General features: G+C 45.5%; 1 protein-coding gene across 1 annotated transcript in view; it reads right to left on the minus strand.

The window, feature by feature from the left end:
- MBTPS2 (membrane bound transcription factor peptidase, site 2) overlaps window positions 1-17,757 on the minus strand; it is a 73,008-nt gene that overhangs the window by 6,398 nt on the left and 48,853 nt on the right. Inside the window, exons 9-10 of the mRNA XM_078782071.1 lie at window positions 4,136-4,337; window positions 3,949-4,024 (exon numbers count right to left, since the gene is read on the minus strand). Of these exons, the coding sequence (XP_078638197.1) occupies window positions 3,949-4,024; window positions 4,136-4,337 (278 nt within the window). The remainder of the gene's footprint in view (window positions 1-3,948; window positions 4,025-4,135; window positions 4,338-17,757) is intronic.

The raw sequence follows: 17,757 nt of genomic DNA on the forward strand, positions 1-17,757 counted from the left end.
CATCCTGAACTTCTTCCATTTTCTAATAATTGCGCCAACAGTTGTTGCCTTCTCACCAAGCTGCTTGCCTATTGTCCTGTAGCCCATCCCAGCCTTGTGCAAGTCTACAAATTTGTCCCTGATGTCCTTAGACAGCTCTCTGGTCTTGCCCATTGTGGAGAGGTTGGAGTCTGATTGAGTGTGGACAGGTCTGGAGACGGCTTTGCGGTCGGTCTTTGCGGTCTTTGTGGTCGGAGACGGTCTGGAGACGTCTTTTATGCAGATAACGAGTTCAAACAGGTGCAGTTAATACAGGTAATGAGTGGAGAATGGGAGGGCTTCTTAAAGAAAAAACTAACAGGTCTGTGAGAGCCGGAATTCTTACTGGTTGGTAGGTGATCAAATACTTATTTCATGCAATAAAATGCAAATTAATTACTTAAAAATCATACAATGTGATTTTCAGGATTTTTGTTTTAGATTCCGTCTTTCACAGTTGAAGTGTACCTATGATAAAAATTACAGACCTTTACGTGCTTTGTAAGTGGGAAAACCTGCAACATCGGCAGTGTATCAAATACTTGTTCTCCCCACTGTATATATATATATATATATATATATATATATATATATATATATATATATATATACAGTATATATACATACTATCCACGTATTCATGGTATGCGATTTCGCGTATCTGCGCTTAACTTTGACACTCTTTCGCACCCTCCGCGCCGATACTGCCACGTACCCGCAGAAAAAGTGAACCCCGCCCATCTCAAACTCGCACAGTTTTCATAAGTTTTTAAACACTTTCAATTTTTGGATAACAGTATTTTCCTTTATTTAACATTACGTGTTAAATTGTGATACTGTAACCGTGTAGCCGAAAATTTTACATTCTGCGTATTCCGGCATCAGCCACGTCATTGTCCTCCGGTAGCTTCCTCGTAGCGATGGGTGAGTTGTGGTCCTGCATTTTTGTGGTAAAACTTTGGATACTGTTTATTTAACCATGGTTCCAAAATGTCCATCTCGTGCATCTGCTGAAAAGCAGAATAAAAAAAGTGAAGAAAGTGATGACATTCACAGAGAAAGTTAAAATACTGTACTGTACATGTACTCCAAGCAGAAAAACCTTCTCTTTTGATGGTATCACAATTTCACCATTCACGGAGGTTTGCAGGAACATAACCCCAGTGGAAGGCGAGGTTTTACTGTATATAAAGCGAAATGTTCGTTTGTAACCTTACTGCTTTGGGTTTCCAAGCTTAACCGTGACAAAACTTTCTACGATCAGCTTTTTAACGACGATGCACCGGAAGAGGGGTTTTAAACAGTCATGTAGAGGTCATTTGGTCCATTATCGCCATGTTGCACTCCTGAGATAATTTCTTTATGAACTGGAGGAAATTTCTTCACTACAGATTCACTCCTTTACATCCTTTAGACCCCATTAGACTCTCAAGACACCTAAGACAGTCACACACTTTAGACCCCTTCACACCCATTTATACCCTTTGAGACCTGTATGCCTTCGTAGACCATTTTCAGACCTTTGAAGACCCTTTGGATAATTTAAGACCATTTGGACACTATACAACCTTTTAGACCCCTTTTGCTCTTTCACCCTTAGACCCATTTAGTCTCCTTTAGCACCCTTAGATCCTTCAAACACTTTAGACCTCTTAGACCCTTAAAGCCCTTGAGACCCTTTATACCCCTTAGATCCCTTTGACCCATCAGACATTTAGACCCTTTTTTACCTTTTAAAAGCCTTCATCCACCTTAGAAAAATCGAGAAAAATTTCCCCGAAAATAGTTTTTGATGACCTTTTTTGTGCACTATCCGTGTCGCATCACAAGCTGCAATGACAAATTAAAACCGATATCCCCAAAGTGAAACTAATGTTGAAAATGAAACAAACTACTGATATATTTGGATCATCGAATGGGAAACCAGAATGAAATGCTGTGAGAAATAGTGAATGAAAATTGCCAAAACAAAGCTTTGGCACAATCATGGCAGAGGTGCAATCATGGATTGGAAATCTTCAATGGTGGAATGGAACGTGGTTGCCGAGGTTATTAACTACACCCACTGCGATATCTGCTCACTGAATATTTACACCAAATTCCCGGTTATATCAATACACACCCCAAAAAAATTGCTCATTTGAGGTTGGACATATACGATCCCATCAGTTTGTGGTTTACCCTGCTAATGTTTTGCATAAAAACCAAACTGACAGGTATCAGGCCTTCAAACCTGATCTCACTATCTTCCACAAAAACTGTACCTTTTCCAAAAATAAGTACTGCAGTTGGAAAAAAAAAATTACACTTTTTTTTTTTTTTTTACATACCCACAATTTTATGGTGCATCTCATAAAAATGCCATATTTGCAACCAAAAAACAACTCAAATTAGACCAGTGCAATATTACCATGCTGTTGCATCCTGAGGATTTCCACACTTTAAATCAAAAGTTTTCAGGTGGGTCATAAAAAAAAGATGAGTTAAGGTTGCTTTCTCACCAACTCGCCATACTTTCCATGTTAATATGACATGAGCATAGTGTGGCATTTCAAACACTAAGGGAGAGGATTGAGTGGGAAAAAATTGTTGGAAAGGGGGGGGGGGGGGGTGAGTCAGGGGTGGAAGTGTTGATAAAAAAAAATTCCCAAATGCAATGTAGCAGATTATTTAAAGGCAACATTAAATAACGTGCTACAGAGGCAACACCAAATCTGCACCGAAACACCAGTAAAATTAACTGCTAAACAAAAAGCCATGCATCACGCGAATTTGGGGAGGTTGGAAGATGGTCGCGCATTTAATTGGTCACTGAGTTTGTTGCATGATGGGAAGTTTACTCACTAATTCAGGATAATTGTACATTTTTGTGAAATTAGTTCACCTTGTAAAGTTTCTGCATTAAAAGAGGTAAAATACCAGTGCAATATTATTCTTGACGACTCTTATTAAAATACCAGTGCAAGTCAAAACTCCCCAGTAGAGATCTAGCTGTGAGGAAACTTCACTGAAGCATTTATAAACATTTTTTCAAAATAATAATTCAAAAATGTTTTCTGGAGCAATTACCTCGAGTTTCTACTTTTGAATTGTAAACACTCGCGTGACTCGGTGCGCTGCGCGCGCCTCACCACACATCGTTTCAGAGGGGTAGACATCTTTGACCATTTCGGTGTCTTTGGGGTCTTCATGGTGTTTTGGGTCTTCAGGGCCATTTTGGTCTTCTGGGCCATTTGGGTCTTCAGGGCCATTTGGATCCTCTGGGCCTTTAAGAGTATTTTGGGTCTTTGACGTGTTTTTGGGTCTTTGGAGTGCTTTGGGTCTTCGGGGCGCTTTGGGTCTTCAGGGTGCTTTGGGGTCTTTTGGGTATTCAGGGTCTTTTTGAGCCTCAGGGCCTTGAAGGGTATTTTGGGTCTTCAGGGTATGTTGGGTCTTTGGGGGGTCTTCAGGGTATTTTGGGTCTTTGGGGGGTCTTCAGGGTATTTTGGGTCTTCAGGGGTCTTGGTGGTCTGAAGGGTCTTGGGGGAATTAAAGGGTCGTCAAAGGTCTGAGGGGTCTCAGCAGTCTTAACGCAATTAAGAGGGTTAATTAAGAGGGTGGTAAAGTTATTTGAAGAAGAAGACGTTTCCGTCGCATATAAACATACATAGCGAACCATATACGTTTGCTCTATTATAATAAGATTTTTTGGGGGTCGTTTAGCGTTCCCATCTGAAAGCATCACCCGGAATGCTGGGACCACAGATTCAAATGCAATACGTGCCAATCTATCCATTGTAAACTACCGTCTTTGTAATTAATGTAAAAGTACACTGTCTCAATATCTTTGTCTTGCATGATCTATGTGCAAGCTCAGCTCTGAGCCCAAGCTCATTGCTTAAATAAATAAATATATTCAACTTCCCAGTAGAGATCTAGCTGTGAGGATACTTGAGGAAGGTTTCCAAGAAAGGAGGCAATCCAGGAGGCAGGAGAGGAAATCTGGGAATGTAACTGCTCACAGAAACTGCACAAAGAAATCAAAACAATTAAAAAGCCAAAGTGATTCAGCACATCTCACAGCTACTGATATGAAGGAATATCGAGCAACATGAGGGAGATTGTTAATGTTAAACACCTGTGTGATAAAGATGTCCGGGATCACCAACAAAAAGCACAGGCTTCATAGGTGGTCGGTACAAGATAAGCAGGCGGGCAGGTTGCACCAAGGTTGCTTGAAGACAAATAGATCGGCCAAGAAGTGCTGGACAGTCTGCATTGGTATGGCAAGGATGTTCACCAGACATTTCCAGGGCTTTTCGCACGGGTAGGCAAGCATACTGAGCAAATACACAGAGAGGGATGTATGGTAGAATTATATTTTGACTTGGTGGCACATACAGCATTTCTCAGACAGTTAATCTCTCACACAAATTTGCAGCACACATTGTTCTGGGGTTCTGGTTTTCAGAACATGACAATGGCTGACATCAAGTACAAATCCCATTACGTACCGTATTTTTCGGCCTAAAAGAGAATGTGGAGTGCAAGTCGAAATGGATAATTTTCCCATTTTTCTTTCCTTCATTCATGTACAAATCGGTTTGGAGTATAAAAACAAAGCAAAATCAACGATGGTAGTCAGCAAAACTGTGAGTCACAACAATAGAGGTGTTAATTCCTCTCCAACACTCATAATGCATCGCTGCCTGCGGTACTTCCAGGGTCATGAATATGAATAACCTGTTTGGTGTATACAGTGCCTTCAGAAAGTATTCACACCCCTCGACGTTTTCTTCCACATTTTGTTGTTACAGCCTGAATTTAAAATGGGTTAAACTAGGTTTTTTTGTTACTGATATGGACAAAATACCCCAAAATGTCAAAGTGGAATTTTTTATGAGAATTTTTTTTAAATGAATTTAAAATTCTGAAACAAAATTCTGAATTGAAAATGAAAAGATGAAATGTCTTGAGTCAATAAGTATTCAACCCCTTTTCTATGACACTCCAAATTCAGCTCAGGTACATCCAATTTCCTTTGATCATCCTTGAGATGTTACTACAACTTGATGAGAGTCCACCTGTGGCCAATTCAATTGATTGGACATGATTTAGAAAGAAACACACCTTTCGATACAAGGTCCCACAGTAGACATAGCATGACAGAGCAGAAACTCCACCATGAAGTCCAAGGAACTGTCTGTAGAACTCTGATATAGAATTGTGAGGAGGCAGAGATCTGGGGAAGGGTATAAAACAATTTATAGAGTGTTGAATCCCAAGAGCACAGTGAGCTCCATCACTAGGAAATGGAAAGAATATGCAACTACCTAGAGTTGGCCGTCTGACCAAACTGAGCAAATGGGCAAGGAGGACCTTGGTCAGGGAGCCAGTGACCATTCCGACATAACTAAAGAGTTCCTTGGCTGAGAAGGCTGAACCCACCAGAAGTACAACAGTCACTGCAGCACTTCACAAATCTAGGCTTTATGGGAGAGTGGCGTGACAGAAGTCACTCTTGGTAAAAAGGCACATGACAGCATGCCTAGAGTTTGACAAAAAGGCACGTGAAAGACAACGAGAGCACGAGGCAGAATATGCTGTGGTCTGATGAGACGAAAATTGAATTATTTGGCCTGAATGCAAAGTTCCATGTGTGGCGGAAACTGAGCACAGCTCATCACCCATCGAACAACCATCCTTACCGTGAAGCATGGTGGTGGCTGCATCATGCAATGGGAATGCTTTCAGTGGCACGCACTTGGAGACTTTTAAGGAGAGAGGCAACAATGAATGGAGCCAAATGGCAAATCTCTGAGGACAACCTGGTTCAGAGGGCAAAAGACCTCAAACTGTGGCGAAGATTTACATCCCAACAGGATGATGACCCCAATCATCCAGACAAAGCAACAATGGAATGGCTTCAGAACAAAAACGTTAAAGTCCTCAGTAGCCCGGCCAAAGCTCAGGTTTGAATCCCATGGAGAATCTATGGAAAGATTGAAGATTGCTGTTCACCGACGCTCCCCATACAATTTGACAGAGCTTTAGCAAATCTGCAAGGAAGAATGGGGAAAAAAACTCGCCAAATACAGATGTGCAAAGCTGATAAAGACATACCCAAGAAGACTCAAAGCGGCAATCGGTCAAATGCACTTCTACGAAATATTGACTCAAGGGGTTGAATACTTGCGTAAATTATAAATTTCTTTCATTATTTTGTAAGACATTCTTAAAAAAAAAACTCCACTGACATTATCGGATACTACATGTATATCAGTGACAAAATAAATCTCAATTGAAGCCATTTTACATTCAGGCTGTAACGACAGCAGATCTCGTCAGCTTAATGTCATACTTTCTCGAAATGCATCCACGACATTGTGGAAACTTGCTGTGTGTTCCAAATTAACAATGATACAATTAATTTCGGAAAATATCACACTTTGCAATTTATCTTTCATTTATGTAATTCATTGTCTGAAACCAAAACCATAAATGAACCGACATTATGAGTACAAGTTGAGGCTCAGACTTTCGGGGGGTGGGGAGGGGGGGGGGAGGAGTATCGACATGTATACGCCAAAAATACAGTGGTAGAACAATCCCATAACAAGCTCAATGCAACCTCACTCATGCAACATTTGTCATTATGCGTTTATATTCCATTCAAATGCATCATATTTTGCCTTCATCAAATAAAACTGAATTTTGCAAAAATAATGACATCCGACTAATGAACACACGTGTCAAAGAGATTTCAGAGAAGGACTTTTAGATCCCAATGTTTGAATTCTACATCAAACCATAAAAATTAAAAAATGAACTCCTATGTACATCTAAAACACATACAGCATCATATGAATCTGCAAAACTTTGTGGTTTTGATAAACATAGGGGCAATACCACTGGTGCTCACCTGGTAGAATAAACAGTATACTGCACTGACTAAAGGTAGGTTAAACCAATTTCGATGGTTGCAAGTAGACAGGGCAGCATGTAGAATCATACGAACATAATCATAAGACCTTAAAAAACAAACGAAAAAAAAAAAACTATTTTGGGGGGCAACCCTCCCCCCCCTTTCCACCCCGTGTGTCTCCCTCAGACCCCAATTTTTCCAATGCCTTGAACAAACATTGGCACATCACAGATGATGAAGGTTATGGTGAAGTTTCATCAAAATTGTGTGTGTAGGTTCTGAGAAAAAAAACAAATACCAATTTTGTGGGGAATGCCCCTCATAGACAACCTTAGACCCCGATTTTTTAAATGCCAGGAACAAACTTTGGTACAACACGGGTGATTAAGGCTGTGGTCAATTTTCATCAGAATTGCATGTGTAGTTTCTGAGAAGAAAGCAAATACCTATTTTGAGGGTTATACTGTGTTTATATATGTGTGTGTGTGTGTATATATATCGTGAAGTATATATATCGTATATCATGAGTTCATGATATATATATATACATACACACACACACATACAGTCACGTGAAAAAGTAAGTACACCCCATGTAAAGTTTTGACTTTTTCAACATATTTCAACATACAGCTATTTGATCTTCATTTCAACAATATTGATAGATAAAGGTGATATAATCTATCTATAATTCCAGTAATCTCTGTGTGTTTGTTTGTTTGTACGTTTGTACGTTTGTTTGTCTGTGACCGCTGTTTCTCGACAACTACCGGTCCGATATACTTGAAACTTGCCAGGTATATTGCTGGGGACCCGAGGATGTGCCTTTTCAAGGTTTGAAATTAATCGGATAAGTAGTTACCGAGCTATGGCGATTTCTTTACCAAACACTGCAAGCCGTTCGCTTTGGACCAAACCATTGCATGTAAATAGAGGGGGGGGGTTCTGTGGTCGTTGCGAATGGACCAAACCATTCATGTAAATAGAGGGGGGGGGGGGGGTTCTGTGGTCGTTACTGCCACGTGGTTTCAAAGTTTTTTTTTGTTGTTGTTGTTTGCACGCATGTTTTTTTGCACCCACGTACGGGCACGCCCTAGGATGTTTACACACACACACCCCTACACAAATTTTTTTTTTTTTTTTTTTTTGGCAAGGAACGGGCACCCACGTACGGGCACGTCCTAGCTTATATATAGTACGGGCATGCCCTAGTCTATCTATAATTCCACTAATCTCTGTGTGTGTGTATGTTTGTTTGTGACCGCTGTTTCTCGACAACCACGGGTCCGATATACTTTAAACTTGCCAGGTATATTGCTGGGGACCCGAGGATGTGCCTTTTCAAGGTTTCATATTAATCGGACAAGTAGTTACCGAGCTATGGCGATTTAGCCGTTCGCCGTTCGCTTTGGCGTTGCGAATGGACCAAACCATTTCATGTAAATAGAGGGGGGGGGTTCTGTGGTCGTTGCGAATGGACCAAACCATTTCATGTAAATAGAGGGGGGGGGGATTGTCACTGTACTCGCAAGCCGTTCGCCGTTCGCTTTGGCGTTGCGAATGGACCAAACCATTTCATGTAAATAGAGGGGGGGGGATATAATTTTAGATATATATATAGTACGGGCATATATATAGTACGGGCATGCCCTAGTATAACAAATACCATGAAATATTTACATTTTGTAGTCCATTGCATAATTTAAAAACATATAAATGCAAATTTCGCATGTGGAAAAAGTAAGTACACCCTTGGCTCTAATAGGTGGTATTGCCCCCTTTGGCAGAAACTTTGGCAGAATCAAGTAGGCGTTTCTTATAACTGTCTAACAGTCTCTGACATCATTTTTGTTCTTTCCTTACCTTTTGGTTTCCTCTCGTCCTTAGAACCGCTCAGAATCGGGTTAGTCTTTTTGTTAACGGCTCGAATCGCGGATTGTTAAACCGCTCGGCAATTTCCATCTGTCCGTGGTTCGAGCGGAAATTATCTCCCTGCTTTGCGGAGAGATTGGCAAGCAGGTATTTGGGAGCCCATCTTGACCAATCACCCTGGCCAATCTCAACCCCACAAAGGAGCGTGTAATTTCCAGGGCTGGGGGCTCGGCCAGTGTAAAAGACAAGAGGATTAAACCCCCCCTTGGTAAGGGGAGCGCCGACCCCCGGATCCGCAACAATTAGCCAACGCCAAGTAACAACGCCAGGCCAACCCTTGTACATGCCCTTCTTTCGCTTCCTCTTCGGGTTTTTGTACGTCGTTAATAAATTATATTTGTTCTTCCTTACCTTTTGGTTTCCTCTCATCCGATCGTCTTCGTGATTTCTCCATCGAGTACCTGTGGCACGATTAGAACCGCTCAGAATCGGGTTAGTCTTTTTGTTAACGGCACGAGTCACAGCTCGCTTCGCTCGGCGTATCCATTAACGCGGCGGCTCGGGTGGAAATTATCTCCTCGCTTACGGTCGGTACTAGTAAGCAGGTATTTGGGACTTCATTGACCAATGACCCTGGCTACTACCGACCGGAAGTGACATCATAGTTTCCAGGATCGGAGACGGCCAGCTTAAAGGACAAGGGGACTAACCCCCCCCTTGGTAACGGGAGTGCCGTACCCCGAATCCGCAACAATTGTTGCGGATCCGGGGGTCAGCGCTCACCTTATCAAGGGGGGGGGGGGGGTTAATCCCCTTGTCTTTTACACTGGCCAAGCCCGCAACCCTGGAAATTACACGCTCCTTTGCGGGGTTGAGATTGGCCAGGGTGATTGGTCAAGATGGGCTCCCAAATACCTGTTTGCCAATCTCTCCGCAAAGCAGGGAGATAATTTCCGCTCGAACCACGGACAGATGGAAATTGCCGAGCGGTTTAGCAATCCGCGATTCGAGCCATTAACTAAACGACTAACCCGGTTCTGAGCGGTTCTAATCGTGCCACTGGTACTCAATGGGGAAATCACGAAGACGAGAGGAAACCAAAGTAAAGGGAGAACAAATATTTATTAATTACGTTCAAGAAAACCCGAAGAGGAAACGAAAGACGGGCATGTACAAGGGAAGAAGAAGAAGCAGCAGACACAGGGCAATCTTATACACTCTTAATTATCACGCCCAGGATAATACAGACAGACTTACACGAAAGGGTAGGGGTGGGAAGGAAGAGAAGGTTCATGCAGATGGCAGGGAAGGAAGGTCCTGCAGATGGCTCAGGCATCGAGGTCCCGCTCCAGGTTCACACTTTGGTTCGCGGCGAAACCCGGCAAGCAGTGCGGTTCGTGTCGTCGTGGTAGCGGACCGACTCTGTCTCTCTCTCTCTCTTTGCTCTCGTCTCATCTGCCTCATCTCCCGCTCATCTGCCGCTCATCTGATCTCTGCCTCATCTCCTGAAGTAGTCCCATGCGAACGCTTTTATCATGCGCCTTGGAAATCAACCAGCGTGCGTTTTGCTCTGCCTACCGGTGAACATGCCTCGGCCCTGATTGGTCGCGAGGGTTCACCAGCCCCTCCTTGGCGCCTCACTAACGCCTGGCGTCGTTAGCCTGGCGTTGGCTTAGCGGTTAGGGTGCCGGCTTGGGATCCTCGGATCCTGAGTTCGAATCCCGGTCGATCGCTGAATTAACGCCAGGGGGGTTGACTCAGCCTGTCTTCCTTCCGAGGTCGGCAAATTGAGTACCAGCTTGCTGGGATGAATGATCACGGTGTGTACCCCGATTCAGAATAGGCACACTGTATCCCTGCGCATCGTAAGAGCGTGACCAAGGGTTGGCGTCAGGAAGGGCATCCGGCCATAAAAACATTGCCTCAAACAGGGAGGCGGGCCCCCCCCGCTCTAGCGGGGAAAAATGGCCTTAAAACGATCATTCATTCATATATTCAGTCTCTGACATCGACTGGGAGAAATTTTTTCCCACTCCTCCAGGCAGAATTCTTTCAGCTGTGCGATGTTTGAGGGGTTTCTTGCATGCACACCTCGTTTCAAATCCCCCCACAACATCTCGATGGGATTTAGATCCGGGCTTTGACTTGGCCATTCCAGAACCCTCCATTTCTTTCTTTTCAGCCATTCCTTGGTGGATTTACTGGTATGTTTAGGGTCATTGTCATGTTGCAAGGTCCACCTTCGGTTGAGCTTCAACTTTCCGACAGATGGCCTCACATTACATATTTTTTCCACCAAACAAAATATTTCCATCACCAAGCTTTACAGTTGGTATCAGGTTCTTGTGGTCAAATGCTGTCTTTGGTTTTCGCCAAACATGTCTTCTGGTCCTGTGGTCAAATATCTCTACCTTTGACTCATCTGTCCAGAGCACATTGTTCCAGAAGTGCTGGTCTTTGCCTAGGTGTTCATTGGCAAACTTTAGTCATGCCCTGATGTTCTTTCTGGACAGCAAAGGTTTCCTCCTGGCACACCTCCCATGTAGATCAAATTTGTGCAGCCTCTTTCTAATGGTAGACTCGTGCACTTTGACATCAACAGTGGCAAGAGCTACCTGTAGGTTCCGTGATGACATTCTGGGGATCTTAGAGACTTCTTTCAGCATCTTGCGGTCTGCTCTCGGGCTGAACTTGCTGGGGCGGCCTGGCCTGAACAAGTTGGCAGTTGTTTGGAATCTTCTCCACTTGTAGATGATCTTCCGGAGAGTCGAATGATTGATTTCAAATTGTTTGGAGATCTTTTTAAATCCCTTCCCAGACTTGTAGGCATCTATAACCTTCTTTCTGAAGGCCTCAGAGAGTTCTTTTGATCTCGGCATGGTGACGCCACACACTTCAACAACAAAGAGCAAACCAAATGTTTGAGGTTTAAATAAGACAGGTTCCTCCAAGATCCTCTCTAACGATGTTCTAATCATTTGCACCTGATTCTAATTTTAGGTATTTGAAGTAGTGATAAATGTAGGGGTGCACTTCCTTTTTCCACATGCAAAATTTGCATTTATGTTTATTTAAATTATACAATGGACTACAAAATATAAATGTTTCATGATATTTGTTGAATTATATCACCTTTATCTATCAATATTGTTGAAATAAAGATCAAATAGCTGTATGTTGAAATATGTTGAAAAAGTCAAAACTTTACATGGGGTGTACTTACTTTTTCACGTGACCATATATATATATATATATATATATATATATATATATTGTTACAGACGCGGCTTTAGATGTTATATTGACCGAGCGGTGGTGTATTTAACCGCGTCCGAACAGTTACTCCCCGATTAAAACCCGATTCCACCCGACGTTGACCAGATCGCCCCACAGATATTCAATCGGGAAATCTCTAAAGCGACCGAAAGAGAATGAAAAAGAAGAAGAAGAAGAATACGGAGGAAGAACAGATTTTATTATACACACCCAAGCAATGGATGGAAGAAGCAGTAACACAGCGAATCGTTAACTTACACTATTCATTTTTACTTAACCCCAAGACACGAGTAGGACAGGACGTTCACACTTACACAGGGGATATTGCAGGCAGGTAGGGCTTGAGATGGACTGCTTGAGAGGGAGGCAAGGTCGGGAGGCCGCAGCTCACAATTCCTCGCGGTTTTGGCGGGAAACCCTCCGTCGTGTATCCACTGCGGTAGACGTCACGCGCTGGTTCGGCACACCTGCTCCTCTTCTTGGGGTGGGGCCGTCTCCCTCCTTTCAGCGCGTCTCTCCAAAGCTGGTTTCCTTGCCGAGTACCTCTCCTTTTTGGCTTGGAGCGTTTCGCATCTCACCGCCTCTTGGTGCAGTCTCTTTGCTCATCTCCCAAGGCCTCTCTCAAGTCATCTCGCAGCTCATCTTCTAAAGCAGTCCCTTACAGTCGCTTTTATCACCTCGGGCGAAATCAAGCCGCCGGCTCCCAGGGCACGCCTACCGGGTCGCTCACCGCGGTGTTGATTGGCTGTTAGAGCTGGTTCACTCCTTCCCTCTTATGACGAGGTGGAGACACGCCTTTCTTCCCCAAACCTACCTCGTGGCCAATGGTGGTTTGAAGAAAACCGCCCAAATTGCGGAAGGCAATTGGAAGGGAGGTTTTGGGGAAATTGGAAGGGCCTACGCTTATTTTGTTTGATACAATGCAAAGTCAATCTAGTGGGAAAACACATATTTAGCCTACATGGAATAAGGAAATACACTATTTAAAAGATATATCGTGACCTGCGTGTAAGTTTCATGGAATTAACTAGGAGGCCGACTGCGACCATTATTTACATTAACAGGGTGTTACCGTACTTTTGTAACGTTCACATTGTAACGTTTTCACATTCGTTACACTTCCTCAAAAATTGTTACACTTCTCAAAAACCGTTACACTTCTCAAATTCGTTACACACTTCTCAAAATCGTTACACTGCACCCTCCTTTCTTCAGGTCCGGTCTCGGGCCTATTAAACTTTAACTTAGTGTGACACGTAGGTGTAATTCCCTCTACAATTAACCTGACCCTGAGTGTGACAATTTTAAAACACAAATAAGTATGTCCCCCTATTGCATTGCATCCTGTCTAACAGACTCAAGCCCACAGCTAACCGAATTACGGAATTATTCTCAAACTATACATTTACGGTGGGGAGCATTATTTACAATGACGTGATTTCTTATTTACAACGCAACCCAGGACCTGTGTTTTTTTTTTTTTTTTTTTAGGGAACAAGAGAAAGAAATTCCTGTTGGGAGGGAGGAGACAGCACGCATTGCATCGATGCACCAGTACCAGTACCACCAAAGCACCCAAAAGCGCCAAACACCACAAAGCACCACAAAGCACCCAAAAGCACCATCCGGTGCGCAGTCACCATGGTTCATAATAAACACAACAAAACAACTGGTGGTGGTCTTCTCTTTCTCTGCTGGGCCGATGTTCTTCCCGACGTCTTCTGGCTTCATGCGGCCTAGTTGGAAATAATAAAAAGCACAACTTGTGTCCATTTTTATTTAGGGCCTCATAGGCCAACTAAGGGTGGTCCACCTGTTTGGCATAGGTGCCACCTTACCGAGGTCCGCAAGCAAGATTCCCTGGCCACTATGGCCGGTCTCCAACAGAGGTGCCCTGCCCCAGAACCTGGGGTCCATCAAGTGGTACTTGGCCGCAAAACAGCGGTCCATACAGTGGTACATCAACGCAATGCATGCTGGTTCTGGGAATCTCGGGCGCACAATGGCCACCTCACGCACGCTCCCATCGGCACCCAATGGCGCACAGGTCATGTGGGAGACAAAAGAAAGACAATTGAGCGAGGGGTAAGGTCACAAGGGTACACGTCAATAAGGCAATGCAAGGCAAAATGCGTACGGAGGGCGAAGTGAGAAAGCTCGTCCCTACCGTACGTCACCCCCCTGTCACCTACCCTACCCTTACCCCATATGTACAAAAATCTACCCATTTACAAATTCGTCACTACTGTCACGTCTTCCCCATTTTTCCCCTATACCAAATTCGTCTCCACAATCCCTTTACTTCAAAATTTGCCATCACCAATTCATCATCAATCCTCATAAGGAGGGAGAGATGGAATTACGCACAATGTCACACCCACGTCATGATGCGTCTCACAATCCAAACATTTGCATCATAAAAAATAATCAAAACATGGCATGGTGTGGAGTACCTGTCACCTCAGGTGAGTGGATGCAGATGGTGCGAGGAGATCCTTCATCCTAACTATTCTCTAAATGACTTTAACACACTTTACACTACCCAGGGTCTTTCCCTGCCAATCCATTGGCCAACTTACACTATGGGTTCTAATAACCAATTCCCATTGACCAAACTGTGGTGCTTCTCAATTTGGGGTCTCACTCCCCCGATTCATCTCCCGGTGCCCTCGCACAATTTCTGGGCTGCGACGTCTAGCTCTCCCAACAGGTCTACCCACCTGCACACCTCCACCACTGTAGTTGCCACCCGAGCTTACCTAGCTCCTCACCCTAACCTAACTAACTGGGGACAGCCCCTCTCCTGGCTCTGTCACCCCATGGTGCCCTCTGGCACTGGGCTACCCGGGTCCGTCCTCCGGATCCTCGGGCCCCATCCACAACAACTACTACCGGCTCCCAGAGCCCACCTGCGGCCTCACCTGGCCGACATCCTCACAGTGGTGGAGTGCCCAAACCAACTACACACACTAACAGGCTACACGCCCAGCCATTTCCACAACACTAATGCACCCATCCACATACCATTCTGCCACCCGCACCACAGATGCCAATATCCAACCACAATTTACCTGTACCCTCTACCTAACACTTACACTACCCGCCCCGGGTATCCGTGATGGGGGTCCACTCTTCCCCCATTCACACCTTCGCACCATCCACTCCACCCCACAATTTCCACCACTCTCACTCCACGACCATCCATTCCACTACTCCAGATATTCCACACTACCATTTATTCCACACAGCCACATACACCTGTTGTTGCACACCTGTGCCCTCACACCTGGTGCCACCTGCACCCTCCTTTCTTCCTGGACCATTTGGTCAACACAACACGCAATCACCACTACTCCCTCATACACTGCTCCATTCACCTGTTCAGTTGCACACCTGTGCAATCACACCTGTTCCATTCTCACCTGTTCAATCCTCACACACACGGCATCATCTCAGCTAACTACTCCCCTCTGAAACTTGCGCTTCCCAGTCGTCCCTTTAAACTATTGCGCTCCCACGTCATTATCATCCACACTAATCTACCTGCGTCCCCACTACAGGTATCAGTCACTAACTAAACTTAACGTTACCTAATGTCATCTTCGCTAGATCCCTACAATTATCCAAGCCCTCCCTGGCTCGGTTGTCATAGCCACCCCATAAACTATTGCTCCTTTGCCCCCACTCTGTGAGGGATGGTGGATTTGCCATCCCACCACATCGGGGGTCTCTCCACTATCAATTTTGTTCGTCCAGATTCCAACCAATTCAAAAATTTTCCATTTACTGCCAATTCTATTCACTTTTCTAAATTTCGGATCAAAACACTATCGCTATCACGATCACCATCATCACAGTCCGCTATATCCTAGCCTCGGTGCGTCATGACATCATTAAACTCGGCTTCGTAAAGCCGAGCAATGAATTCGGGTGGTTTGGTTGCCTGCAGGTTGAATCCGTCCGGCTTTCGGTTCAAGGGAGGTGGTTTGGTTGGACCGAGGCTCCACGCACCATCTCGGCGCGGCACCTTGCGGTCCCGGGCCCGATGGCTCAATCTCCCCCGGTCGGAACCCCGTCCCCACGAGGGGGCACCGTTCCGCCTCCTCCCACTCGCCCTTGAACCGGACCGGTCGCCTCGCCCGGCAAAGCCCGGACTCGACCGTGCAGGGCGGGGCCAAGCCCGAATCGGCAACGACGCTTCGAAGAGAAGCGACGCAGCATCGACCCGCGCCGGGCCTCGCACCCAACAAAGCACCCCCCCTCGCACCGAGCGCTCGCACCGGCTATCCGTCGCCCTAACCGCTAACCTGGTTACCATCGATGCTTTACTTGCATGCTTACAAGCATACGCTACCCCTTTCACCCTCACAAAACCTGGCGTTCCAACGCCGTCCGTACATTCCACCAACGCTCTCCCTGTTACACACCACACCTCTCGCGCACACTTTGGTCCACACCTCTCCTCCGTTACGTCCTCCGTAACACTCACCATGGGCGTGCACTCTTGCATCCACCCACTAACGCGCTCACATGGGCTCTCCCACACCCGCGCCATGACCAACTCAGGTGTGCTTCCTCGCACACGTTCCACCACCACCTTACTCTCCGTGTCACACTTCGTACACCCCGACGTGCATTCTCGCTCGCACTCGGTTTCACACTCGCGCTCCGATGTGCCCTCTCGCACCTGCGCCATCACCAACTCACTATTCGTGTCACTCTCCGTACACCCCGACGTGCATTCTCGCTCGCACTCGGTTTCACACTCGCGCTCCGATGTGCCCTCTCGCACCTGCGCCACCACCAACTCACTATTCGTGTCACACTCCGTACACCCCGACGTGCATTCTCGCTCGCACTCGGTTTCACTCCCACACTTTATAACACACCCACTCGCCGACGCACACTTTTTTCTCCCTCGCGTGCCATTTCCACTCACACGGGACCCTTCACCAACGCCCGGGTGCCATATCGATCCCAATCGCGCGACAATTCTTTTGTCGCCAAACATCCTCTTACAAAATCTCCCCGCACAATACACAACAGCACGACTCACCTGGGGGATCCTTTTCTCCACGCGAACCTGCAAACTTCCATTCGGGTTAAGCACAGCATCGTGATGTGAGCAGGGACTTTGTACATAATCCATTTCTCCCTGCAATTCCCGGGCTACCTCCGTCATCTCTTCAATTTTAATTCCCAGCACTGCTTTTTCTTTATTAACCTCGGCGACCGCTGGCTTTAATAAAACAACCTCTACCTCATTGGTCGCCGGCTTTTCCAAACCCCGTGTCGCGATTTCTACCCCCGTCATTGTACCCATGCTTTCCTCCGCTTCGCTCAACCAGCGCTTTTCGACCCGCGTTACCTCGTCGTGCACCCCTGGGAGCCTTTCGCCCACCATGCGATCCATGGTCTCCCCACATTTTTGCATGCGGTCACCCATTCTGTTGGTTATTGCTTCAATTTGGTTTCCCCATCGCTCACAGTTAGCTCTCCTTTCTTTTATTGTTGCTTCAATTTGCTCACTGTGAGCCTCCATTTTTGCCATCATTTCAATCATAAAAAGCCCCCAATCCATCGGCGGTGCTGCCACGGTCACGGGCGTGGCAAAATTTGGTGCCGCTACACCCACGTGCGTGAGGACGCCACTTTGCGCGTCTGATACTTCCGCAACCACATTGCTA

This window comes from Myxine glutinosa, chromosome 7 (assembly GCF_964187855.1).
Source record: "Myxine glutinosa chromosome 7, kmMyxGlut1.1, whole genome shotgun sequence".
Lineage (NCBI taxonomy): Eukaryota > Metazoa > Chordata > Myxini > Myxiniformes > Myxinidae > Myxine > Myxine glutinosa.